This window comes from Bubalus bubalis, chromosome 24 (assembly GCF_019923935.1).
Source record: "Bubalus bubalis isolate 160015118507 breed Murrah chromosome 24, NDDB_SH_1, whole genome shotgun sequence".
Taxonomy (NCBI): Eukaryota; Metazoa; Chordata; class Mammalia; order Artiodactyla; family Bovidae; genus Bubalus; species Bubalus bubalis.
Window position 1 is genome coordinate 3,050,097 of NC_059180.1, and position 27,130 is coordinate 3,077,226.

General features: G+C 56.6%; 1 protein-coding gene across 4 annotated transcripts in view; it reads left to right on the plus strand.

The window, feature by feature from the left end:
* The window catches only part of FOXK1 (forkhead box K1), a 58,405-nt gene extending 31,275 nt beyond the window's left edge, over positions 1 to 27,130 (plus strand). The window contains exons 1-9 of one of the 4 annotated variants that reach the window (XM_006044264.4): positions 2,301 to 4,721; positions 5,447 to 5,632; positions 16,673 to 16,871; positions 17,225 to 17,371; positions 17,809 to 18,002; positions 18,384 to 18,550; positions 18,654 to 18,938; positions 19,714 to 19,938; positions 20,450 to 27,130. In XM_006044264.4, the coding sequence (XP_006044326.1) occupies positions 4,666 to 4,721; positions 5,447 to 5,632; positions 16,673 to 16,871; positions 17,225 to 17,371; positions 17,809 to 18,002; positions 18,384 to 18,550; positions 18,654 to 18,938; positions 19,714 to 19,938; positions 20,450 to 20,706 (1,716 nt within the window). In that variant the 5' untranslated portion in view covers positions 2,301 to 4,665 and the 3' untranslated portion in view covers positions 20,707 to 27,130. Of the gene's footprint in view, positions 1 to 2,300; positions 4,722 to 5,446; positions 5,633 to 16,672; positions 16,872 to 17,224; positions 17,372 to 17,808; positions 18,003 to 18,383; positions 18,551 to 18,653; positions 18,939 to 19,713; positions 19,939 to 20,449 lie in introns of those variants that run through there. The other 3 variants (XM_025275367.3, XM_006044263.4, XM_025275368.3) reach the window with 3 other exon arrangements.

The following is a 27,130-nucleotide window of genomic DNA, read 5'->3' on the forward strand; positions in this document are numbered from 1 at the left end:
CCCCAACCCTGCTCAGATCCATCTCCTCGCCTTGCTGGCCGTCTGTCCTATGCTCACTGTCCCTGGTCCACACCGATGCCCAGCACAGAGCAGAGATCCGGCCTCTACCATCTCCAGCCTCCTAGGCCCAGCTCTGTGTTGGTTTTTAAAATGTTCTAGCAAAATGTATCACGTTTTTAATAGGAAGTAGATATTTCAGGTTAAAGACACTTAGGATTGTCAGACTCCTTTGATTTGGGGGTTGTACATATAAAAGGTTTCTCAAAACCATTTCCTGAACTGTCGTGTTTTTCTTTGGTTGTTCTTACAGAACTCAGAGCCTCTACTGCCTCTGGGGGTCCACCTCCAGACCTCTGTAGACGGGGTTGCTTGTGGCCCAGGGCCCACCCTGGGCAAGCTGCCCACTGGCCTGTGCCTGGAACGCCCCAGCGAGGGTAGGCGGAAGGCGCTGCTGGCTGTCAGCTGCCCCAGCCCTCCCTTCCGAAAGGAGAGGCCCGACCATCTTCCCACGCCTGGGTTGTGGTTATTTACAAAATTTGAACATACTGGTCATCGAATATGTAACGGCTTTTTTCCTTCTCGAGTCTTTCATTTCTTTAAGGACACAGTTACAACATCCAGAAAACGTTCTGAAAGACTCCAGGCCTCTGCAGGCCACCCTCTCCCCGGGGCTGCTCTCACGCCTCCTCCTGGTCCTCGTCCGCCACGACGGACCAGAGCCCATGTCATCAGCCACTTGTGGTGCCAGCCTTGCCCGCCCCGGGGCTCCTCCTGCATCCAGGCTTGGCGCTTTGTCTCTGGTTTACCAGGGAGAGGCGTTAGATTGAGCCACACACCCCAGGTCCCCCCGCTTCATCCCAACAGCCCGTTCTCAAACCAGGTCTGTTTGATTTCAAATCCTGTGCCTTTTGCCATGACGCCGGACCACTGAGTCTCTGCTGTTTTCATTTCTCAGAGTATCATCAGCATTTTTAATCATCTTCCATGGGCCAGTTTTAATGAGTGATGGTTAGTTGTTAGGGCTTCCCAGTTGGCACTAGTGGTAAAGAATCCTGCTGGGGACTCAGGATCCCCGGGTTCAATCCCTGGGTCAGGAAGATCCCCTGGAGGAGGAAATGGCAGCCCACTCCAGTATTCTTGCCTGAAGAATCTGAAGAGCCTGGTGGGCTCCTGCCCATGGGGTCGCAAAGAGCCAGACGTGACTGAAGTGGCTGAGCGTGTGTGTTACTTGTTCAGCACCACGAGAACTTCTAACGGCTTCGTCTGGAGTAGTTCATGTAATAGTCACGAGACTCTTACAGCGTACACACCGAGAACACCCCAGTTTTCCTGGTGAGGAGAATGGATCGGAAGCTTTAAGAGATTTTCCCAGAGACACGCGGTCCTGGAAGGCGTCCTTTTAAATGGCTAAATGATATTCTTCCATGAATGTGCGCCCTGGTGCATTCAGCTGTTCCCCACAGGGAGCTCATCCAGTTCAATCGCTCAGTTGTGTCCGACTCTGCGACCCCATGGGCTGCAGCACGCCAGGCTTCCCTGTCCATCACCAACTCCCGGAGCTTGCTCAGACTCATGTCCATCGAGTTGGTGATGCCATCCAACCATCTCATCCTCTGTCGTCCCCTTCTCCTCCTGCCTTTATTCTTTCCCAGCATCAGGGTCTTTTCCAGTGAGTCAGCTCTTCTCATCAGGTGGCCAAAGTATTGGAGTTTCAGCTTCAGCATCAGTCCCTCCAGTGAATATTCAGGACTGATTTCCTTTAAGATTGACTAGTTTGTTTTCCTTGCAGTCAAAGGGTTTCTCAAGAGTCTTCCCCAACACCACAGTTCAAAAGCATCAATTCTTTGGCGCTCAGCTTTCTTTATGGTCCAACTCTCACATCCGTACATGACTGCTAGAAAAACCATAGCTTTGACTAGACAGACTTTTGTCAGTAATGTCTCAGCTTTTTAATACACTGTCTAGGTTGGTCATAGCTTTTTTTCCAAGGAGCGAGTATCTTTTAATTTCATGGCTGCAGTCACCATCTGCAGTGATTTTGGAGCCTGAGAAAATAAAAGTCTGTCATTGTTTCCCCATCTATTTGCTATGAAGTGATGGGACCAGATGCCATGATCTTTGCGTTTTGAATGTTGAGTTTTAAGCCAGCTTTTTCACTCTCCTCTTTCACTTTCATCAAGAGGCTCTTTAGTTCCTCTTTGCTTTCTGCCATAAGGGTGGTGTCATCTGCATATCTGAGGTTATTGATATTTCTCCCTGCAGTGTTGATGCCAACTTATGCTTCATCCAGTCCAGCATTTCTCATGATGTACTCTGCATATAAGTTAAATAAGCAGGGTGACGATATACAGCCTTGACAGCTGTTTACAATTGGGAGGTAGCTTTGGTTTTGTAACAGAGGTCATAATGACAGGGGTGAGATGGGTTTCTTTTGCGCATAACAGCCCCATGATGTGACCTGATATGGAAGCTCCAGGCTCTGTTCTGTTGCTCCGTTTCCCATTGTCCATTTTATGGCCCACTGTGGCCACTCCAGCTCCTGCCATCACACCCACATTCTGGCCATCAGGAAGAGGAAAAGTGAAGAAGACGCTGTCTTTCTCCTGAGGACACGAACCATCCACACCTCACTGACCAGCACAGTCTCATGGGTGCACGAGATGCAGAGAAACATCGTCCTTAGTCCAGCAGCCACGTGTCCAGCTGAAACGAGTTTGTTGTTGAAGCAAGAGAGACGCATGTCCAGGGGACTAGCTGTCTCTGTCTACCCTCTCAGCACCCCTGGGGATTTGTGACCTGGGTGATGCCAGTGGTCCTCCTCCTCTCCTGCTCCTAACACCTTTTCTTCAGTCCCCACCCCCCCCCCACCACACTACTTGGTCCCTGTTTTTCTGGGGGAGTCACCCCTGAATGTCCACCTCCCCCACCCCTGGCAGCCCCCAGAGTGCTGTCATCTCTGGCAAATTAGGGCAAGAATTCCGAGGCAAGCTCTCAAGGGACCACCCCACGAGGTGGGTGGATGCTTGCCGGGGGCCGTCCCTGGGCTGGTGGGCGGTGGTTTCAGCATGCACCCCCACATTCAGCCGGGGCCCCAACAGCACAGGCAGATTGCACCCGGGTTCAGACTGCATGTGGGCACCCTCAGGAGAATAGCTTTAACTGCAGAACGCACTCATTAAAAGTCCAGCCAGAGCCCTAAACCAGAATGGGCCAGCCCTGCGGGCACCCTGGGAGGCATCTGTTTAATCAAGGAGCTCCCCGGTATCTCTTCTCCCCTCCTCCTCCTCCTGAGTAGCGGATTGGCAGCCTCGGGATAATTTTGGAAGCGTGAGTCAGGAGAAGCCTCTGAAATAGCTGTTGCAGTAAATACTGTGAAAATATTTATGGTTAAAGCCTAATTGGGAAATCGCTGTTCCAGTGAGAAACGATCCTACTGGTATCAGTTATCGACGGCAGTCGATTTTGCTGCTGACAGCGTGCCCACGTCCCTGACCTGTCAATAGCCCTGTTTTGTTTCACTGAAGCCCCAGGCCGTGTTCATGTACTGTCTATCTGGCGCCTTGGGTTTGGACTGGAAAGCTCCCGGGAGGGGATCGCTCCTGCCCTGAGTATGCAGGGCCCCAGAGGTGTTAGGGCAGGTGGGCGCAGAGCAGAAGTCAGGCTGGGAAGCGGAGGGAAGGGGGCCTGACGGTGCTCCTCCTCCCGAGCTCGTCCCTTGGGGATCACGTGCATCTTCTCGTCTGAACCCCAAACCCCGTTTTCTAAGATTCCCCCCACCATCTTATGACCTCTACTGAGGCCAGGAGCCACATCCCCTCTCTACTTGTCTTGACAGTTGTAGCTGTAAGATGATCTCAAGGTTGTGGTCTGATCCCATGTTAGCACGGGGACTTTTCACAGCGCAGGAAGTCAGAACTCCGCCCTCCTCTGGCAGAGAGGAGCACGTAACTTGTTTTGTTAACTTGCAGCAGTTAAGGGCCATAGAAACTCTTTAACTGCCCGTCACCGTTACTGCCTTCCTCCCTGGCACTGGTGGCAGAGGGGGGTGTGTGTGTCCGTGGGCACAGACTCCCCCGCTGTTCATCACCGCCCTTTGCTCACAGGTGGCGCTCACCTGTCCTCAGCCCGCTTCCAGGCTGGGGGACGCTGGGCCCGTCTTGGACTCGGCAGGGATGCACACTGACTGCGAGTTACAGAAGCAGACCGACCTCCGGGTCGGGGGAAACCCCAGGCCTCAGAAGGCATCTTAGGACAGAGCACATCTCCATTGGGTGGTGGGGAGACTGAGGCAAGTGGAGGGGACAGGAGGCTTCTTTCTTACGAGACGGAAACAGCAGGCTGTTTCTATACAGCCTGGTGGCCCTTTAAGCAGAAGCATGGATGACGTTGCCGTTACAGACCCCCCCGTGACATTCTGGTGCTGAGTCAGAACAGCATCAAACAGGAAGACAGCGTCTGTTGGAAGAGTATCAAGATCCCCTTGTTCTGATTTTAGATTTGGAAATAGGAGCCCATCAGCCGTGAGTCCCGCACGGCGGTGCCGCCCTGCCTGCCGCGGGCAGGGCTCTGCCTTCACGGCCACCCACAGCCCTCTCTGCTCTGTGTCTCTGGAAGGATCTGCACCGGCCAGTCAAGCCAGTTGGAGCTCCTGACATCCTTTGTGACATGCAGGCAGTGGCTGTGAGCGTAGATGCTTGCACTGTTGAGTCATGTAGGGAGAGGTGAGCCCTCCCCCAGAGGCTCGCACACACCCCTCTTGGCTGGGGGGTGCTGGGGTCCCCGCCTGCTGGGTGCCAGAGCCTGTTCTGACTGGTTCTTAAATACCCCTTCTGAAAGCCTATTTTACTGAGAGAAAAGGGAATGCAACTGAAGTGGTGCTTGCTATATCCCCGATTTGCTACTTAGATGCTGAATTGATTGACAGGACCAAATATCAGGTGCTTTTTGGTGTGGACCCAGTGTCTGCTCCAGGATTAGCAGCTTGTGGAGAACTTGGCAGTGTGGTGTGCTGGACAGGCAACGCCCTGCTTTACAGGCGGGGGCTTCTCAGAGGGCGAGGAGCACTGGGCTCCTGTGCGCACACGGAGAGGGACTCGGGTCTGTGATGGGCTGGGGGGCGGTCACCTGCAGTAGAGGACACGAGGTTCCCTCGGGTCCAGGGCGCTTCCTGCCAGACCCCCGCCCGCACATGCGGCTGTTGCTGCTGCTGCTCCGGGGCGGGGAGCGCTCGGCGAGGTGCTGGCGTGGGCGGGGACACGGGTGGCGTGGGGGCCGGGTGGGGGCGGAGGTCTGTGCAGTGCCCGGCCGGCCCTGTCCCGGGAGCCGAGGACGCGCATCGGGCACGGTGTGGGCGCGTGGGCGCGCACGGCAAGGCCCATCGCCGAGCACGGGCACACCGGCGGCCGCACCCCTCGCTGGCCTAACGCCCGCTGCCCTTCCGTTGCAGGTGCACCTTGCGCTTCCCCAGCACGGCGATAAAGATCCAGTTCACGTCGCTATACCACCAGGAGGAGGCCCCCACGTCCCCGCTGCGGCCGCTCTACCCGCAGATCTCCCCGCTGAAGATCCACATCCCGGAGCCGGACCTCCGGAGCCTGGTCAGCCCCATCCCTTCCCCGACCGGCACCATCAGGTGAGCGGCCCGGCCGGCCCCGCGCTGCCGCTGCCCAGAGAACCCAGGGCGCTGGCCTCCAGAACGCGGCTGAGGAAGAGGAAAGTGATACAAAGAGGGTGTTCTGTGCTTGATACACTGTGGAGTCTGTTTCTGGAAAATGGGCCTTGGGCAGAAAATTTGAAACTATTTTAAGCGCATCAGGGGACCTGACAATTTGAACCGAGTCTCTGGAGAATGATCTTACAAAGTGAAGAATCACTACCTAATTAGTCACTTTTCCAGTTTGAAATTCTGTGCATTAGGGCCTCTGAAAGCAGGCATAGGTACCATTTTTTTTTACAGACAGTGAAACTATTTAAAAGGAGGATTTGTATACCAGGATTCGGTGGACTTGGTTTTTCTAAACTTGGTAGAACTCCTTTCCAAAGTTTCAGAAATTAATCTAGATGTCGAAGAAAGGCAGGTCCTCAAACGTTCTCATCCTTGGCGTGCTATACAAAGAGAACCCCTGTGGGGAGGCTTGAGGGTGACGCCCACAACCAGAGGCCGGGGAGGGGGAGAGGTGGGGCGAGCTGCCCCCCAAGAACACAGCGGGTCCTGTGCCTTCTTCCCCTTTTGTTGTAAAAACATGTTGGAAGACATGGATTTGAGGATTGAGATTTAATAAACTTTAAAGCAGTTTACTGCTTCGTTGAGGACATTTTAACACGAGATGGGCCCTGGAGATAGAGAGGCAGACCATGTCTCAGGGTCAACATGAAGCTAGTTTCGAGCTCATGTCCCCCCTGAAACGGTCTCAGGGGCCCTGGGGACCACACTCTAACCATGCTCCCCCAGCAGAGCTGGCTCTCGGCACCCTGCAGGGGTCATCGGTGACAGTCACTCTCTGGCCAACCAGCCTGGGTGGGGGCCCTGGTTTTGCACCTTTAAAGGTTTACATTTAGGAGCTCAGGTTGGTTCATCTCGTCATGGTCGCTGGCCTCACATGTGCCCCGTGTTCTCCAACCCCGTGTCCGTGACCAGGTGGGAGTCATTTGCATCGAGCTTTCTGGAGTCAGTTCCCTCCCGAGCTGGTGAGCAGGCATGTTTCTCTTGCGGAGAGAGCTCAGGGATGCCTTTGAAATGTCACAGCCCAGAACTCAGGTCTGGGACCCCAGTTCTGGTTCTGGCCGCATCTCCAGTTGGTGGGAGACCCGGGAGCAGGTCTCTGCTTGTTTTCTCTGGCGATGAAGCCCACCATCGATGAAGCCCACAGTGGCCCAGGGTGACAGGGAGGAGCAATGAGTGACGAGGCCTGCTGTGGGCCAGCCTGCCGCTCAGCAGCTGTACCTGCACTGTTTTATTTAGTCCTTAGGGATTTATGAGAGAGATTCTGTCCTAAGCTCTTTTCAGGTTTCCAGCAATAGCTCTGTTCTCCAACATGAAATGTACATCACCTCCCTGCCCTTTCTGACATCTCTCCTGATAACAGCCTAAAACATGAGGGCGCCACTTGAGTTCACGATGAAGCTATGCTATGAAAATGCTCTTGCACTCATACATCTATAATTTATGCACCGATAAAAAAATTATGTGTCGTAAAACGAAGCAGCCACTTTGGGAAACAGTCTGGCAGTTCTCCAAGACATTAAAAGTTTACCTCAACCACCCAGCAAGGCACTGGGTCCTGAGGTCTCCATGGAAACTCATCCAGCGGGGTTCAGGGCAGCGTTATTCATCAGATCAGATCAGATCAGATCAGTCGCTCAGTTGTGTCTGACTCTTTGCGACCCCATGAATCACAGCACGCCAGGCCTTCCTGTCCATCACCAACTCCCGGAGTTCACTGAGACTCACATCCATCGAGTCAGTGATGCCATCCAGCCATCTCATCCTCTGTCGTCCCCTTCTCCTCTTGCCCCCACTTCCTCCCAGCATCAGAGTCTTTTCCAATGAGTCAACTCTTCGCATGAGGTGGCCAAAATACTGGAGTTTCAGCTTTAGCGTCATTCCTTCCAAAGAAATCCCAGGGCTGATTGCCTTCAGAATGGACTGGTTGGATCTCCTTGCAGTCCAAGGGACTCTCAAGAGTTTCGCCAACACCACAGTTCAAAAGCAGGAATTCTTCGGCGCTCAGCCTTCTTCACAGTCCAACTGTCACATCCATACATGACCACAGGAAAAACCATAGCCTTGACTAGACGAACCTTTGTTGGCAAAGTAATGTCTTTGCTTTTGAATATGCTATCTAGGTTGGTCATAACTTTCCTTCCAAGGAGTAAGCAAGCGTCTTTTAATTTCATGGCTGCAGTCACCATCTGCAGTGATTTTGGAGCCCAGAAAAATAAAGTCTGACACTGTTTCCACTGTTTCCCCATCTATTTCCCATGAAGTGATGGGACCGGATGCCATGATCTTTGTTTTCTAAATGTTGAGCTTTAAGTTATTCATAGCCGCCTCCAAAATGGAAACAACTCAGCTGTCCATCAGCCGCTGAGTGGAGGGAAACTGTGTTACAGCCACCGCGTGGAGAATAAAAAGGAGCAAAGTGCTGGCACCTGGTGACTCCTGAAAACGTGATGCAGAAGGAAAGGAACCGGTCCGCAGGAGCCCACGAGCTGTGTGCTTCCGTTGACAGGCCGTGTCCAGCGTAGGCACAGCCTTAGAGGAGACAGGAGATAGCAGTGGCCAGGGACTCGCGCGGTCAAGGGAGTGACGGCCCCCTGCCCTGGGTTTCTTCTTTCTGGGGTGATGACCATATTGTGGAGCGAGATTCACACCACTCCGGACACTAAAAGCCCGCGAGTCGTACGCTGGGAAGGGGCGCACTGTGTGGCGTGCATAGCGCGGGGAGCTGGTACCGGAGCCCTGCCCTAACACCTTCACCCCGCAGCACCTCGGGGCAGGGGCGGGGACGCTGGCCAGGCACGTGCCCCGCGCCACCGGGAGCCCACGGGCCTGTCTCCGGCCGGGCGCGGCGGCCCTCCCAGGCCCTTGCACGTCCGCCGAAACCAGCTCAGACTGGCACGGGGCTGTGAACAGTCAGCTTAGGATCCAGCCACATCGACGGCTTTTAGAGCAGAAAGCGTTTTGGTTTGTTCCTGGAGAGCTTCATAGAATAAATATAATTCCCAGTAACATTTTGAATAAAAGCAGCAGTCAGCGGGTCGAGCTGGAGTAGTGAGCCCGCCAGTGTGGAGGCCTGTGTGCCTGGGGGAGGCGGCGGCGGCTCTTGAGCGGGGCCAGGGTTAGGGTAGGAGGGATTCCCGGAGCAGAACCGGGCCTAGCGGGCGGCGGGGGTGGGGGGGGGGGGTGGCTCGGAGAGGGGCTGAGGGGCCGCTGGGGGGCGGGGCTTGGAGAGGGGCTGGGGCCGGCCGCATGGGGTCTCCGGTGCCCACACAGGTTGGAGCATCTTTGCGGGAAGGCGGTAGCTTTGAGACGGGCTCCCACACTCTTGGCCTCTAATTAAGTGTCACAGGGAAGAATTTCTGTTTACATCCGCTTGTCTCCGCGCCGCGGAGTCGACTGCGCGCTGGAAACCTCAGGGGCCCTTGAGGTTTTACTGCCCGGATCTCCTTGCTCCCGCCCAGGCGCAGGAGCAGGGTGGGGCCGGCGTGTTTACAAACAGCTGCCCTCTCTTTCCCAGCCCCTCCCTGCGCCCCAGGTCCCAGCGGATCGCCGGGGAGGTAGGCTGCGGCCCGGGCCGCGGGGGTTCCCGTAGGGCGCGCACCCCGCCTCCTCCTCCCCCCGCCCCGGCCTCTATTGCCGCGTCTGTGCCCGCAGCCGGGTCGGTCGACTAGCTGGGGTCGGGGAGCTCGGTCTGGACCGGCCCTCTCCGGAGCGGGTTTGGGGCGGGTCCTCTCCAGGACTAGGGGGCGGCTGGACCCGTCGGGGCTGCCCCGTCGCCCCGCCCCTCTCCCTGCTGGCCGAGTAGGGGCGGGGGCGGGTGTGTGCGGTTTTTTCCCTGCCCTGAAGTACTCCACCCAGAACATGAATGAACTCTCTTTGAAACAAGTTCTGCTATCTTAAGCCTCGTTTTGTTGATTTTTTTTTTTTCTTTCCCCGTTTTGCACTGAACTGGTGGCTTCAAGAAAGAACCAACTGGTTAATCATTTTCCGAGTGTTACAAAAAGAGACTAATCCTTAGAGCTGCAGTTTAAAGAAAACTGCTGGAATTCAACCTGAGAAAGGGGGCAGCACGGATAGAGCAGCGGACTGGTGGCTCAGACAATAAAGAATCCTCCTGCAATGGGGGAGACCTCGGTTCGACCCCTGGGTCGGGAAGATTCCCCTGGAGGAGAAAATGGCAACCCACTCCAGTATTCTTGCCTGGGGAATCCCAAGGACAGAGGAGCCTGCTGGGCTGCAGTCCATGGGCTCGCAAAGAGTCGGACACAACTGAACGTCTAAACAAAGACTGGAAGCTATTTCTTGAGAAAGGCCTTTCTTGATTTTTCTAATACAGAAATCAAAAAACCAAAAGTAACCTGCTTTGTGGAATTCATCCAAGGTGAGCGGAACCCTGTATGAAATAAACATTAAGCCGCTGGCCTCGGTTCCTAAACCACTTGTCACCCTGAGCTGGCAGTCCATTCCGGCTTCACCGTGGCGGGAGAGTCAGTCCTCACTCGCTCTGCAACGTGGTGTGTCTTCTGAGCTTGGATGGGGCGTGAGAACGGCTGTTGTGTTTCTGGCAAACTCTGGATCCTGCCTGAGAGTGATTTACTCTGCCTTTCCTCGGTTCTCCCGATGACCCGGAGAGGAGGCTGCCTGTGCGGCTGTGGCCCCTCACCGCATCTCCCACACACACACCCGCACCCACATGGTCCCTTCCCTCATCTGGAAACTGGGGAAAGATAAAAATCGGTTCATGGACACAGAAAGATGCGGCCTTCCGTCTTCTTTATGGTTCTCGTCCTGCCTCTCTGGGAGTCGGGGGCCAGGGGGCCTTTGGGGGGTCAGTTCTTGAGAGGAGGTGGGCTAGGCTTGTGCTGTAGCCCCATCTCAGGGGGACCCTGGGGCCCTGAAGATCCTGCCTCGTGTGTTCCTGGCTGTGCCTTCAGGGCAGCGCCCGCCTGGCATCCTGCCACCGAGGGCCCTTCCTCTCCAGATGAGGGCTGTGGCTCAGGAAGCAGGCAGAGCGAGGGGGAGGAGTAGAGGGAGGCCTGGGGCCCCCTCCGCGCCCAGATCTGCCCCCTGCCTGCTTGGAGAAGGAGGCGCTGGGAGGTCTGAGCTCAGGCCGGCTCTCCAGTGTTCTGAGACGACATGCATTTCAGACACCAGCTCCCCCTTCTGCAGTCACCTCCCAGGGTCTCACAGCACAGAGTTTCTCTTCGGGGGCACAGACCTGGTTAAGAGAGTGCTGAGAAACTGGCTTCCATGAATTCTCTTTGCCTGTTCTTTGTTTTCCCCCCAGATTACAGAAATACTATGTGCGCTCTACACAAAATAGAGGTGTTTCAGTAAGTGAAATCCCCTCAGTGACACTCCTGGAGCGACGTCTACAGGGGCCTCTTCATGTGAATGAGCAGAGAGCTCGTCGGATGGGTGTCAGTACTTGTGACCCCGCCCCGGAAGGGCGCTGTGGAGCCCAGAGGGTCCTGCAGAGACCCTTTCCTCCTGTCCCTCTGTTTCAGCCCCTTTCCTTGTCACCACATCACTCGTGGCTGCACGGTAGACTGTTTTGACATGGCCTCGGTTGACCAGTTCCCCCACAAGAGCCACGAAGCTATTACTGGTTTCTTAGTCTTGTGGGCAGCTCAGCAGCTGGTCTGCTTTGAAGTCGCCTCTCTGAGTCCATGAGTGAATGAAAGTCACTTAGTCGTGTCCAGTTCTTTGCAACCCCATGGACTGTATAGTCCATGGACTTCTCCAGGCCAGAATACTGGAGAGGGTAGCCTTTCCCTTCTCCAAGGGATCTTCCCAACCCAGGGGTTAAACCCAGGTCTCCTGCATTGCAGGCGGATTCTTTACCAGCTGAGCCATCACGGAAGCCCGTCGCCTCTCTGAAACGTCTATAAACAGCTCATGCTGAGGCCATCAAACCCTGAGCTTTGATTATTTTGTTTACAATACTCTCATTAGGGTCGTGAGCCACAGCATTTTAAGAACAGCGATTAAAAAAGAGCTGGCTCTGATGTTCCTGCCGGGCCTGCGAGGAGGGTGGGGTGCCCAGTACACCCTTTGCCCCGCAGTTCCCTGCTCAGCGCTCCCCTGCCATCCAGCTCTTTGCAGATGAGGAAACCGAGGCTCCTCGGAGGTCGTTCTCTCCAGCAAAACCATTGGGTGTCTGGGCTGCACGCTCAGCGGGCGCCCACAGGGAGAGGCAGTACTAATTGCGCTCATGCTTTTTATTCTTATCAAAATAATATGTGCACCTAAGAAAGAAACCCAACGACTAATGCAGAAGAAGCTGAAGCTGAAGAAGACCTACAAGACCTTCTAGAACTAACACCAAAAAAAAAAAAAAAAAAAGAGACCTACAAGACCTTCTAGAAATAACCCCTTTCATCATAGGGGACTGGAATGCCAAAGTAGGAAGTCAAGAGATGCCTGGAGTAACAGGCAAATTTGGCCTTGAAGTACAAAATGAAGCAGGTCAAAGGCTAACAGAGTTGTGCCAAGAGAACCCACTGGTCATAGCAAACACCCTCTTCCAACAACACAAGAGAAGGCTCTACACATGGAAATCACCAGATGGTCAGTACCAAAATCAGATTGATTATATTCTTTGCAGCCAGAGATGGGAAGCTCTATACAGTCAGCAAAAACAAGACCGGGAGCTGACTGTGGCTCAGATAATGAACTCCTTATTGCCAAGTTCAGACTTAAATTGAAGAAAGTAGGGAAAACCACTAGACCATTCAGGTATGACCTAAATCAAATCCTTTATGATTATACAGTGAAAGTGACAAATAGATTCAAGGGATTAGGTCTGATAGACAGAATGCCTGAAGAACTATGGATGGAGGTTTGTGACATTGTATAGGAGGCGGTGATCAAGACCATCCCCAAGAAGAAGAAATGCAAAAAGGCAAAATGGTTGTCTGAGGAAGTCGTACAAATAGATGAGAAAAGAGAAGTGAAAGGCAAAGGAGAAAAGGAAAGATATACCCATCTGAATGCAGAGTTCCAGAGAGATAAAGCCTTCCTAAGTGATCAATGCAAAGAAATAGAGGAAAATAATAGAATGGGAAAGACTAGAGATCTCTTCAAGAAAATGAGAGCTACCAAGGGAACATTTCATGCAAAGATGGGCTCAATAAAGGACATGCACCTAACAGAAGCAGAAAATATTAAGAAGAGGTGGCAAGAATACACAAATCTATACAAAAGATCTCAGCGACCCAGATAACCACGATGGTGTGCTCACTCACCTAGAGCCAGAAATCCTGGAATGCGAAGTCAAGTGGGCCTTAGGAAGCATCACTACAAACAAAGCTAGTGGAGGTGATGGAATTCCAATTGAGCTATTTCAAATCCTAAAAGATGATGCTGAGAAAGTGCTGCACTCAATATGCCAGCAAATTTGGAAAACCCAGCAGCAATCACATGACTGGAAAAGGTCAGTTTTCATTCCACTCCCAAAGAAAGGCAATGCCAAAGAATGCTCAAACCACACAGTTGCGCTCATCTCACATGCTACTTCTGCTTTACTGACTACACCAAAGCCTTTGACTGTGTGGATCACAACAAACTGTGGAAAATTCTTCAAGAGATGGCAATACCAGACCACCTGACCTGCTCCTTGGGAAACCTGTATGCAGGTCAAGAAGCAACAGTTAGAACTAGACATGGAATAATACACTGGTTCCAAATAGGAAAAGGAGTACATCAAGGCTGTATATTGTCACCCTGCTTATTTAACTTATGTGCAGAGTACAGCATGAGAAACGCTGGATGAAGCACAAGCTGGAATCAAGATTGTTGGGAGAAATATCAGTAATCTTAGATATGCAGATGACACCATCCTTATGGCAGAAAGCAAAGAGGAACTGAAGAGCCTCTTGATGAAAGAGGAGAGTGAAAAACCTGGCTTAAAATTCAGCATTCAAAAAACGAAGATCATAGATAGCATCTGGTCCCATCACTTCATGGCAAATAGACAGGGAAACAGTGACAGACTTTTATTTTCTCGGGCTCCAAAATCACTGCAGATGGTGACTTCAGCCATGAAATTAAAAGACTCTTGCTCCTTGGAAGGAAAGTTATGACCAACCTAGACAGCATATTCAAAAGCAGAGACATTACTTTGCCAACAAAGGTCCGTCTAGTCAAAGCTGTGCTTTTCCCAGTGGTCATGTATGGATGTGAGAGTTGGACCATAAAGACAGCTGAGCGCTGAAGAATTGGTGCTTTTGAACTGTGGTGTTGGAGAAGACTCTTGAGAGTCCCTTGGACTGCAAGGAGATCCAGCCAGTCAGTCCTAAAGGAAATCAGTCTTGAATATTCATTGGAAGGACTGATGCTGAAGCTGAAACTCCAGTACTTTGGCCACCTGACGTGAAGAGCTGACTCATTGGAAAAGACACTGATGCTGGGAAAGATTGAAGGTGGGGAAGGGGATGACAGAGGATGAGGTGGTTGGATGGCATCACTGACTTGATGGATATGAGTTTGAACAAGCTCCAGGAGTTGGTGATGGACAGGGAAGCCTGGCGAGCTGCAGTCCGTGGGGTCGCAGAGTTGGACATGACTGAGTGACTGAACTGAAGAAAGCAGAGGCTTCTGCAGGCTGGCCACGCCCACCGGTCCTCATGCCCCTCGGCACCTCCTCACTGGTTTCTCAGTCTCAGATCATTGGACTGCCTGCCTGTGGGATAAAGGACTTGGCTTTTCCTCCTCACTGAGATCAATGTCACGATTGTTGGTTACTGTCCCCCGAGTGGCTGTGTGCCGTTCACACTGTTCAGCCTGAGTTCCTGGGACTGGTTGCCCCTGGAGCAGGCAGCTCTTTACTCAAGCCTGGTGTCACAGCAGGGACCCTCTAGAGATGCCCTGTGTGTTTATTCTGTGGATCTTCCCTGTTTTGTGGATGGTCAAGGGATTTGACCTGGACCAGGAAACTCCCTTGGGGGACACTCAGTGCGTTGGTCAATTTCTCCAGTCATCTCTGAATCGCACATTCTCCGCCCAGAGGTGTCCTGCTCGCCTGCCTCCAGCTCTGCCCACCCCGGACGTGTGACCCCAGGGCGGCCGGGTACCAGGCACAGCCCTCTGGGCCTAGGCCAGCCCGCAGGGACAGCTGAATGAGGTTTATTGAGGCTGGGGCCAGCACACGCATGAACACACACTTTCTAGACCAAGCCCCCCAGGCCCTCTGGGCGTCAGCGGTGCTCTGTGCCCAAGGAAGCTTCCCTGGGGAGGGTCTGTCAGCGCCAGCCTCCCCCACTGTGGAAAGCGGCCTCCGCTCCCGCTGGGGAGCCAGTCTTGCTGCCTGTTTCCACTGGAAACTGTTCTATGGGAGTGACAGCCTTTTCTCTGGGCTTTGCCTTTGGAGGGTTAGATGTAAACCTTCTGAGATGTTCTACAAAGTGTGGACGTGGGACGGGCAGTGGACCCCAGAGCCCAAGCCCAGAGTCCTGTCTGTCGTCTGCGTCAGGATGCCGCGTGGGTCACGTACGGCAGATGCCAGTGAGGTTTTCCCAGATGAGCTCTGCACACCCACCAAGCTGGACATCACCTGACCTGTCTGCTGGGGGCTGGTGTGTTTCTGGGGCACACTTCTCGCCCCTGTGGTGAGAGCATGGACCAGGTGTTGTCCAGAGTGGCACTGAACCCCTCTGGGACTGGAGACGGTGCCCCGGCGCCTCTGCAGTGGCAGGTCCTGCAGCATCTTCAGGAGCCCCTCCGCCACCCCCGTCCGAGTTGAACCCCCATGTGCTGAGGTGTTTGGTTCCCCGATGGACACGTTTGGAAACCTGATGCCGAGTGTGTGAACGTGTTACCAGTAAAACACTTTCCCTCCCCTCCCACCTTACTTTAAAAGCTTGGGTTTTGTATGTTTGGTTCAAAATGAAATTCAGAAAGAGCTGTTTTTATTACTGCTTCCTACCTCTCAGCAGCTGGTTTATTATCATTGGTTAAAGTGTCTATACTTGCACAACTTAACCTGTCTCTGTATCTGCAGAGTCTAGTTGAGAGGGGAATGATTCCTGAAAATTCCCACCTGGGTTGCTGGGATTCCCGACCCCAAAGTGGGTGACAGAGGTGGAATTCATCATTAATATCAGCTGCCCCCTTTTTCTCAGACACAGTATTTTGCTTTTTCCTTCATCCCTCCCTGAGATTAGTAACTATCTCTTAAGCCCCTCCTACAAGCCACAGAGGGCTCCCCACCTTGGAGGAGCCGGGCAGGGAAGCCAGAGACAGCAGCCCAGCCAGAGAGGAGGCTCTGCGTCTGTGTCCAGGAAACTGGCATGGAGGGCTTTCATATGAACTTGACTTACGGGGGAGTTGGGGGCGTCTTGTCCCTTGGACAGTGAAGGAAGACGCCCTCGGGGGCTGTGGGGAGTGGGGCTGGGAGGCCCCCCTGCAGGTGGGAGGTGGACGCAGAGGGGCTGGGGATGCGTGGAAGGAGACGGTGACCTCCAAGATCTGGTCAGCCCCCAGCTCGGGGCACCTCATACGTGGATTTGTGACCCACTTGAGAGTTTATGACGGTTTTCTCTGAATACTTTTAATTTTCAAAACCAAAATTTCCACACTGCTTGACAACCGCAGCCAACTTGTTAGCGGCAGGAACCAGGCCACGCCTGTTGGTGGAGCCCTGGGCGGGACAGGGCGGGCCGGGCGGCCCTTGCACCGAAAGCACTGCGGTGCGGAGGGGGAGCCCCGCCGCTTCCTGCCCCCGGACAGGCGCGCAGTTTCCAACCGGAGAGGAGCGCGAGCCCGAGGCCGGGGGCTCGCGGTGGTGGAACGGGCCGAGCACGTGTCTCTGCGCGGCCTCCCCTCGGGCGCCCCCGTGTGGCCGAGTGAGGGCACCGCGCCCCCTCGGTGCAGCGCGGACGTCCCGTAGGGCCGGACAGCGGCCGCCTCGGTCCGGAGTCAAACCTCAGGACGTGTCCTTTCTCTCCGCAGTGTCCCCAACTCCTGCCCAGCTAGCCCCCGAGGGGCCGGCTCCTCCAGCTACCGCTCCGTCCAGAACGTGACCTCCGACCTGCAGCTGGCCGCAGAGTTCGCCGCGAGGGCCGCCTCTGAGCAGCAGGCCGACACGTCCGGAGGGGACAGCCCCAAGGTCTCAGCCCTGGGCGCACTGGCTGGTGCCCGGCGGGTGCAGGTGTCCCTGCTCTCCTCCCCGAGCCCCCCTTGTTTTGTCTGTGGGGCCGGGTCGGCTCCAGAGCCTCCTTACTGTCTCCGGGAGGGCGTCAGGCTTCTCGCCTCCCAGCTTAGTCTTAGTTCGTTCCCATCAGACAGCTGTCCTTAAATCAGTTTGCAGAGGAGGTGAGAAATTTCAGAATCAAACCTGACTTTCCCCCATGAGGCAGAATTGGCTCCTCCTAGTCTAAACCCCCAGGAGGAGGTGGGGGTGATGTTCTTAGACACCCCGAGAACCTGTGTCCTCTCTGGAGGGGGGGGTGGCTGGATTGGAAACGTGTCTCTCCAGGCTCACCCCCTCGTCTGCGCCCCCAGGATGAGTCGAAGCCGCCATACTCGTACGCTCAGCTCATCGTGCAGGCCATCTCATCCGCGCAGGACCGGCAGCTGACTCTGAGCGGAATCTACGCACACATCACCAAGCATTACCCTTACTACCGCACGGCCGACAAGGGCTGGCAGGTGCGCCCCTTCCCAATCCCCGGGGCTGTACACTGTGACCCCGACCCTACCCCCAGAGTCCGTCGTCCCTCCTGGGAGCCCACAGACGGGAAAATGTCCCCAGGCTCAGTGCACGGGGCGCTCTTCTGTGACCTTGCAAACACGCCTCCCTGCTCTCCACAGATTTCATGTTTAGGTTCATAAGACCTTCATCCAGTATTCTAGTTGGCTCAGCTCACGTTCTGAACCTGGCGTCCCCTGAACAAAAGCTTCTCCTTAACGTTCTGGCTTTTCTGTAAGGGCTGCTCATGAGCCCGTGCTGAATTTTCACAGGCACGACCGCTGTGACCCCTCTGTGCTCGGGGCCCCTCCGGCCCTGACCCACGGCTCAGGTGGCCGGGCCCGCGCGGGTCAGAGCCACACCCACCGTGACCCGTGACTCCCCGCTCTGCCCACAGAACTCCATCCGCCACAACCTCTCCCTGAACCGCTACTTCATCAAGGTCCCTCGCTCCCAGGAGGAGCCCGGGAAGGGATCCTTTTGGCGGATAGACCCTGCTTCAGAGGCCAAGCTGGTGGAGCAGGCGTTCCGGAAACGGAGGCAGCGGGGCGTCTCCTGCTTTCGCACCCCCTTTGGGCCGCTGTCGTCCAGGTGAGCCCCCCCGCCCCACCACCCCCGTGGCCACGGCCAGTGAAACCGCTTCACCTTTTCTCGGAGAGACCAGCTCGGGCCCGAGAGGCAGGGAGAGGGCGTTGGCCAGATTCCCACGATGAGCTTTGCTCTCCGGGTGTTAGTTTGTCCCAGGGGAGGTTGGTGCCCATCCCAGCAAGACGGCTATTCTTAATGTAGAAGCACAAGCCACTTTCCGGGGGGGTTGGCCAGGCCCCTCGGAGATGAACGCGCTGGTCGTGGCCTTCCCCGGGCCCAGGATCGCGGGGTGGTGGTTCATGTGGCGGGCGGCCAGCTGTGGCTGCAGGGTCGGGCAGCACTCGGGCACGCTCACTGCCGCAGTCCCGTCTCCCCGTCTCCTAGGAGCGCCCCGGCTTCACCCACCCACCCTGGGCTGATGTCCCCGCGTTCCAGTGGCCTGCAGACTCCAGAGTGCCTGTCCCGGGAGGGCTCGCCCATTCCACACGACCCTGACTTTGGGGCCAAGTTAACTTCTGTTCCCGAGTACCGCTATTCCCAAAGTGCACCCGGTAAGCCCGGCCTCGCCCTCTCGTCTGATGTCCCGGGACTCAGAGCCGCGAGCCCCCCAGCAGGGCGCGTGCGGGACCCCGCTGACCCAGCCCTCCTCTGCAGGCTCTCCGGTCAGTGCCCAACCGGTGATTATGGCCGTGCCGCCCCGGCCGCCCAGCCTGGTGGCCAAGCCCGTCGCCTATGTGCCGGCTTCCATAGTGACGGCCCAGCAGCCCTCGGGCCACGCCATCCACGTGGTGCAGCAGGCGCCCCCAGTCACCATGCTCAGGGTGGTCACCACCTCCGCCAGCTCCGCCAACGGATACATTCTTGCCAGCCAGGCCGCGGCGGGGGGCGCCCACGAGGCAGCGGGCACAGCCGTGCTGGACCTGGGCGGCGAAGCGAGAGGTAAGCTGACCATACGGTCACCTTGGTGGGGTCGCGTCCGGCTCTCGTGGGTCTTCAAGGTGGAGCCATCAGCCCGGGCCGTGGGGCTCAGGCCATCTCGGGCGGGATGTCTCTGAAGGGTCACCCCTCGTCCCCTCCCATTTTCTGGGGGGACGTTCCTATGAAGCAGCGCTGATCATCTTCTGAAATGCCGCTCCCCGCAAGCAGCATCTGGGGCTCCAGGTGCCCCTGGACTAGGTGTGGGGCCTCAGACTGGAGCCCCCAGCAAGGGCTCCTTAGATGTCCTTCGGAGTGAAAGAGTCACAGAGTCCTGAGTTAGAAGTCAGGGTCCCAGAGGATTAACGCGGTGATGGTTGGGAATACCATCAGTGCTTTCGGAGGCCCTGGAGCTGACACTCTGAATGAAGCAGTGTCTTAGGGATGGCAGGCGGCTCATCCCAGCAGTGACATCCCTTCTGATCCCGTCCTAAAGACGTGCATTTTGTTGAGAGAAAACTAGGTCATAGCTCCAAGTGCAAATCATTTCATTCCAGATGATACCCATTCTTTCTCAGATTAAACTTGCTTTGGTTAAAGTATGCAGTATTTAAAATTTCCCCTAAAACCCTATGGCTTGTATTTCTCTTGTTTCAAAACATTCCATCAGTGGGAGTTTTCTTTTGAGAACCCAGGTCTTTGCGCAGTGTCCCGGCTTCAGGCCCTTGGCCCCCCGCCCCACCCCGGGGGCACCCCCACAGGGCCGTGACCGTGGCTCTGACGCGTGCCGCCCCTGCAGGCTTGGAAGAGAAGCCCACCATCGCACTCGCCACCATCCCCGCCGCCAGCCGGGTGATCCAGACGGTGGCCAGCCAGATGGCCCCGGGGGTCCCCGGACACACGGTCGCCATCCTGCAGCCAGCCACGCCAGTGACCCTGGGGCAGCACCACCTCCCAGTCCGGGCCGTCACTCAGAACGGCAAGCACGCCGTCCCCACAAGCAGCCTCGCCGGCAACGCTTACGGTGAGGGCCCCCCTGGGGCGGCCCCCTCTGCCCCACTCGGCCCTGAGCGCCAGCCCGACCAGGGTCAGTTCAGCGAGCATGCCTCCTCAGTTCATCCAGCCAGTTTCCTGAGCACTTGCTCTGTGTCCAGGCTGGGATTTGAGGCCGAGGTAGCCCCGAGGGAGAGCCCTGAGGGGACAGAGTCAGAGGGGACGGGAAGGCACCCAGCACTGCACAGTTAGAGTGGCGGGGGCGGGAGCACCCCGAGGCGCAGGCCCGACCCACTGAGGTGACGTGGGAGCCGTCAGGGTGTACAGGGGGATCCCCACACAGAAGCAACCGAAAGAGGGGGGACAGGGTTGGAGGCCCCCCGGGGTGGGGGCCGGAAGGGGCTGGCGCCCAGGATCTGCCCCCTGGCTGTACCCGGAGGTGCCAGGCATGCTGGGGAGCTGTCTCCTCACCCTCCTCGCCCTCGTGTGGCGGCGCTGGTCCAACCAGCTCCGCAATGTGACTCTCTCTCTCTCCACCCTAGCCCTCACCAGCCCTCTGCAGCTCCTCGCGGCCCAGGCTAGCTCATCCACACCGGTGGTGGTCACACGTGTGTGCGAGGTAGGGCCCGAGGAGCCAGCGGCAGCCACCAGCACGGCGCCCCCCACCGCCGCCTCCGCCTCCCCCACCGGAGAGCCCGAGGTCAAGAGGTCCCGAGTGGAGGAGCCTGTGGGGACTGTGACCGCACAGGCCGGTGTGATGGCAGCCGCCGGCGCGCAGGGCCCCGGGACCGGGGAGTGACGTTGCGGCGTGGAGGTGGAGTGGGACACACGCCAGACGGAGCTCCGTGGCCGGACCAGGGCGGCTGACCCCGCCGCCCCTGGGACTGAGACTGGAAAGCTCCCAGCGGGCCGAGTGCAGGGCCCCACGGGCGGGACACCTCCACCCGCCCGCACCCAGACACCCGTCCTCCTGCCCCCGATCTGGAGTCAAACAAAAACACATAAACGTGTTCAGACGGCTGATTGTACGATTCTGGAATTCTCTGTCTTCGTTTCCTTCTCCCCTCTGCCAGCACCGCCTTTTCTCCCCAGGCCTTTCGCCAAGGGCGTGGGGAGAAGGTCGCAGCCCAGCGTCTCCGGGAACATGTCCAGGCGGCCCGGCCCGGCACAGAAGCCAGGCTCCAGGGGTACCTTCACCCCCAGACGGGATGGAAGCACAGGCCGGGGGCACCAGCCCTGTCTGTAAGAGACAGGACCCAGGCGAGAGAGACGCAGAGCTGCCAGCTGTCAGACCGTCCCGTCGCTGCTGCTTCTAAAGTGACACCGAAAGTGTCTGCGTTCGCTGGATGGACGGGAGGGGTCTGGTCTGGCTTTGAGCCCCACGTGTTTCCGGTTTTGTTGAAAGGCGGAATCGAGGCTTCACTGACGGCCTGAGACAGACACAGAAGGGATCGCCCATTCCTGAGGTTTCCACCCGAAGACGCTCTAACAGCTGGGTGTCTGGGTCTTCCCGGCATTGGTCCCCACAGAGTGAACTCTTGCCGCTCCGTCTGCTAACTTCAAGGAAGACCGACAGCCTCCTGGACTGGCGCTCAAGGCAGAGAGCTGTTTGGATGAGAGGCCCACCTGCAGCGTCCACCCTCATCCCGGCCACACCAGGTTGCTGGGGGCGGAAGGACGTGGCCGCCCCTGCGGGAGAATGGTCACGCTGAGTGGCCCCGTTTCCTGGTTGCTCTGACGTCCGGGGGCCCTGCGGCTGCCCGCCCAGCCTCCTCACCAGCTGCCAGGGTCTCTACCGCCCGACAGCCTGCCTGCCGTGACCGACCAGAACTGGCTCTGCGGCCCATGGCGCCGGAGGCCCCAGGCTGGGCCCACAGCCCTCGCCAGCTCAGGGGCCCTCAGGGGGCCTCGGGCAGAGCAGGGCGCCCCCGGTCCTTCACATCTCCGGAGAGCACTCTCAGGAAACGTTCAGTGTGTCTCTGCGAAGAGTGGCTTAGGGCTGGCCTGGTGTCGGCCCTGCCCTGGGGGTCCCCACGGACATGGGCTCCCCGCTTCCAAATCGCCACCACAGCCGCAGGGGCAGGCGTGCGGGCTGCTTGCGCCGCCAAGCTTGTCCCCAGGCGCCCCACGGGGACCAGTGTGGAGTGTCCTTCCTCCAGGCTGGTGCCCACTCAGCCTGCAGGCCAGGTGCGTCCGTGCCACTGACCCTCATCCTACGTCGTGGCCATGGTGCCCCGGTGAGGTCAGAGACAGGAGGACGGGTGCCAGGCTCTGCACCCACACCGCCCTGGCGTTCTCTATGGCTTCCCGTCTGGTGTGAGTGCAGAGCGTGAGACTGAGTGGGTCGAGACGGGCATCCAGGCACCACCAGGCTGGCTCCACAGGTCCTGGGCAGGGCTGGGGGGCCATCGTCTCTTTCTCTTCCGTCGCTGCTCAGCCCTGGGGCTGCGCGGGTCTCGCTCAGATGCCTTCTTGCTCACAGACTGTCCTCTGCGCCACAGCTCGCCTCCCCCAGAGACAGATGCCAGGCCGGCTGGCCAGAGGACACACCCAGCCCCATCCCCTCTGCCTGGCCCGACCAGTCTGGCCCGACCTTGTGTTCTCCTGACTTCCAAGGCATTTTGGTTGCTGTATGTTACCGTGGACTCCCTCACGGTTCTATCCTGGCAGTGGTTCAGGGAGAAAGGAGCAGAGGGGGGTCTGTGGCTGGAACTGGGAGGGAGACGGGACGGGGTGTCCTCAGTGACGCTCTGCCACGTGCCGAGCGCATGCCTTTTTAGCTCCTTCTGGTCAGAAGGAACCCCGTGGGGCCAGGTTCAGGGGACCAGCCATTCCAGGTTCCTGGTGAGCCTCTGGGTGGGCTTTTGGTCATCTCCCCAGAGAGCTCGTGGTACCCGCCAGCACTTGTCCTGAGACCAAAAGGCCAGGAGTGGGCAGCTCCCCAGGGAAGCTGCTGCTGTAGCCGGAAAGATCTCTGGTGTCCTCGGAGCCCCCTGAGCCATGGGGCCACACCCACCCCGCCACACCCGTCTGCAGGAGCCGGAGCAGCCAGGAGAACCGGCGGCTGTGGTCTTCCACATGCCCGGGTTGTGGCACATGGATCAACCCACCCGAGGCTGGGAAATAAAAAGGCAACCTGGCCTGGCGCTGGGGCCACGGCCGCCTCGGGCCACCCAGGGGCTGGACTCCGCAGAGGGTCGGCTGGGCGGGTGCGCTTAGGCCGTCGTCACGGCCACTCACTCTCCATCCAGATGCCAGGCCCGCCTGTCCAGCTGTACTCGACCTTTACCAGCGCCAGATACAGGAGGGCGCCGCTCTGCATGGCGGGGCGTCATGGAAATCCCTGCCCTACCCCGCTGAGCGTCCTCCTCTCCGGCCAGTGTCACCCTCTCGCGGGCCTGTCGTGGACGCTGAGTGTCCCTTGCCCGCCACCTGCATCTCTATGTGAAGCTCTGGGTCGCCTGACGCTGTCGAGCAGAGCCTGTGGTCGGGGTTCAGACCATCTGTCCTTCCTCCCACCCCCCTGAGATCCCCTGTGAGGTCGGAGTAGCACTAGGGGAGCCCCCAGGCTGGACATCGTCACCTCCTACTCCCTCTGCTGCGGGGACCCTCAGGCTCTTTCTGCCGCCTGGTTGGCTTACTTTCACAGTTTGCTGTTTGTGGGAGGTTGTTTTTTCTGCTTCAGAATTAAGCCAAATGGAGAAGGTGAAAAGTGGACTTCTGAGCTGCTAATCAACATGCATTGGTGATTCTCAGGCAGGAGGGGGTGGGCTTGTTGGGGTCACCAGGCTGCTGGCTGCTTATCCGGACCCTGCTGGGCCTGGAGGGAGACTGGTTTAGGTCACAGCAGGCCTTGTTCGGCTGGCGCGCTGACTTCCCCTAAAGAAAGGTCTGCCTGGACCAGTCAGAGTGAGCTGCCCGGCTCCCGGGTGCGTCCCAAGGTCTCTAGACAGAAACTCCTTCGCTGGCCCCTTGAAATTCAGGAGGAGACAGAAACTTTTGGCTTTTTTCCTTTGGTCAGTTTCTTCCTTTTTGGAGGCAAAGAAAAGACCAAACGTCAGCGTGTGTTAGAGAAGAGGGTCCTTCGCGCGGCTCCTTTAGGGTTTAGACTGAGGGGCGGTTGAGGCCGGAGAAGGAGCTGTCTTCTTCCCAAGCCCCAGGTTCTGCTTTGCCCTGAGACGGCTTCGTCTGGGATGGGGTGATGCCGAGCCCCCGGGAACCAGCCTCGGGCGCCGCCAAGCTCACAGCTGCCCCTCAGGCTTCGGTGCAAGAAGGAATGGACGGAGCTGCTAGGCAGGCCCCGGGGCAGTTGGGGGGCGATGCCAGTGGGAGCCCCGCCCTCGCGGCCAGCTGCTCAAGGCCGCCCTCCGGGATACCTCTGCCCAGGAGCGAAGTGACCTCCCGCGCCTCGTTTATGTTATTCACACGTGCTGCTACGAGGCGGGGATGGAGCCCAGAAGGACGGAGGCTGTCTGGGGAGGGGAGCAGCAGCGGCTTCTGTCCGCGGCCCTCAGGCTGCTCTCACGCGTTTCATGAACTCCTCTCATCTCACTCGTCCCTTCCTCCAGGCTTGTCTCCATCGCGCGGACCCGCCCTTCCCGCCGGGGCCCGGTCTCTTGCCTCTTCTCTTACCCCCAGAAGCTGCTCCCCCCTGGGTCTAAGGGCTGGTCTGGGCCTTCAGTCACCACGTAGCCTCTGGGGAGGCCTCATCTGACCGTGAGGGGCCCACCCGGAGTCACAGCTGCACTGTGTTTGACACACCGCGAGCGTCTGCTCTGAGTGGAAACAGAAAGTGGGCCCGTTGGCTGAGTGTGCTTAGGGAAAGTAGTTTTGCTCTTCTGCTGAGAAGAACGGTCACTTGCCGAGTCTTCAGTGCCCCCCCCACCCCCAGCATCACCGGGTTGTCTGGGCGTCCCTGTGGAAGGCCTGTCCTCTGGACTCGGGCCGTGGCTCAGCTCTGCCCCAGCCCACGGAGTCATCCCCTCCTGCCCTCATCCCCGGGGACACAGGACTCAGCAGAGGAGAGAGGTTGGAAGGGTTCATGTCCCTGGGTTTGACAAGACCCCCCTCTGTCCCCATCACGTCCGAGTGAATGTCCCAGCAGCCGCCATGAGAGGTCTGTTTGCAAAACTTGCCCTGCCTCCACCCCCAGCTGCAGGCCTGGCCCCGCCCAGTGACCCTGCCCACCGCCCGGTGACAGGAGGCCTCCTGCGGGCTCAGCGCTGACCAGGAGGGACGTCTGTGCTGTGTCTTCACGGGGTCCCGAGGTGATTTCTTCAAGTAGGCAAGCCTCAGGGTGTTCAGCGTCTCTTCCTCTCTCTCAGTGTTCTAGAAAAGACTGAGGGCTGCAGACTCTTTCTAGGCATCTTTCTTTCCCTCCAGGTAAGAATCTTACTCAGAGGATTTCCTTCATTCCTTGGACCTGCTTGTCATGCTGGAAGCAACTGGGTACAGGTTCCTGAGAAGACGAGTTTGGGAGGGGGAGGCGGGGAGCTGCAGCAGACGGGCTTCTTTCTCTGCTTCAGTTGATGGGCTGAACACTGGCTACATGGGACCCCTCACCCCTGCCCCGGCTCTGATGAGCCAGGGGGTCTTCAGGTTACACCCTCCATCACCCTTTTGCTTCCAAGGGAGACAAGAGGTCTCCAAGCTATTCTCCCTCTCTTTCCCCAGATCTGTTAAGAGTCAAAATAGAATTGGAAGAATTCTAGTTCATTATTCTTTGTTTGAGATCCTTTTTGTGCAATCAGTGGCTCATTGGACTCATCCAAATATTTATTGGTGGTTCACTCCGCATGAGAAACAGTAAGAAGTGCAGAGGAGTCCAGACCGGAGAGGGATGTGGCTGTTCAACACTGTGACCCCCCTGGGCTACCATCGTGTTGGTCCCACTCACTAAAGATTCCATGCTGCTCATGTGAAGGTTTTTCTTAGTTGCTGGTAGCTCAGCTGGTAAAGAATCCGCCTGCAATGCAGGAGACCTGGGTTTGATCCCTGGGTTGGGAAGATCCCCCGGAGAAGGGAAAGGCTACCCACTCCAGTTTTCTGGCCTGGAGAATTCTGTGGACTGTATAGTTCATGGGGTAACAAGGTCGGACATGACTGAGCGACTTTCACTCATTTACTTACTTTCTTAGCTGCAGTGATAAGACTGGCCCCTCTCAAGCTGTTGCCATGACCCCCAAGGAATGCTATGAGCCGTCCCCAAATTCTGAGCATATTGGCTGAGCTGGAATGAGGCCTGTGAACCTGAAATGGATTTCTAGTGCATGAAGTTAACTGGCCAAAACGCTATGGAACTACACCTATGGCTTCTTAAGACCTTCACCTCTAAATTTCTGAGTTAAGTTATCCAAAAAAAAAAAATTTTAATAAGTAAAAATAGGATTTAAAGTCAAATATTCTTAAGTCTGGCCTCTCCCAGCTTCCTTCCAGGATGGGCTTTCTGGGTACCTGGTCAAGGGGGACTGACCCTGCTCCGTTTCTGCTTTAGGACAGGGACGAGGAGGAGAGACCAAAGTGTGTCCTTGATTCTTGCTTATATTCAGACCCAGATCCCAGGCAGCTTGGTGCACTTGGGCAAGGGATAAACCCAGCACGGATTGTGTTTTCTTATCTGACTGACAATTAGCCTGTAAAGATCCTTCTGAGGGGGGCGGATGTTGTTAGGGGGCATGTCTGTGTGCATTTTTTTTTTTTTTCATGGTGGCCATCTAAAGTTTTTTAGACAATATGTTTAATCATCAGTGCTTTAAAAAAGTGGCGGTATCCTGTAGAGTGGGAATTGGGCTCCGTGGCGTGTTTGGTGGGAGGCTGAAGTCGCATGGTGTTACCGTGGTTCACCATCCGCATGTGGGCTCTGGCCTCTGGGGCACCCAGGCATACACCCCAGCACCTGGGCAGGGCGGGGGAGGGGTGCAAGTAGGGGGGACCCGCCTTAGCTAGGCCGGCCTGCGTTTTCATTTCAAATGGGATACAGTATTTTTTTTTTAATAAGGAGCCATACCTTTTTTAAAAAAAAGTTTGAGATCTGAATGTGATTTCTAATTGTAACAGACGTTAATGTTTTAAAGCTATAACAAAGTTTAAAATTTCTACCTTTTTTTTTTTCATTTAACTGTTCTTTTATCTATTAAATTGTTGTATGTGGACGGGGAAGTTTTGTCTTTCCTCTTAGCATTTGTTTCTATAACCAGAAATAAAATTATATATTAAAGAAACAA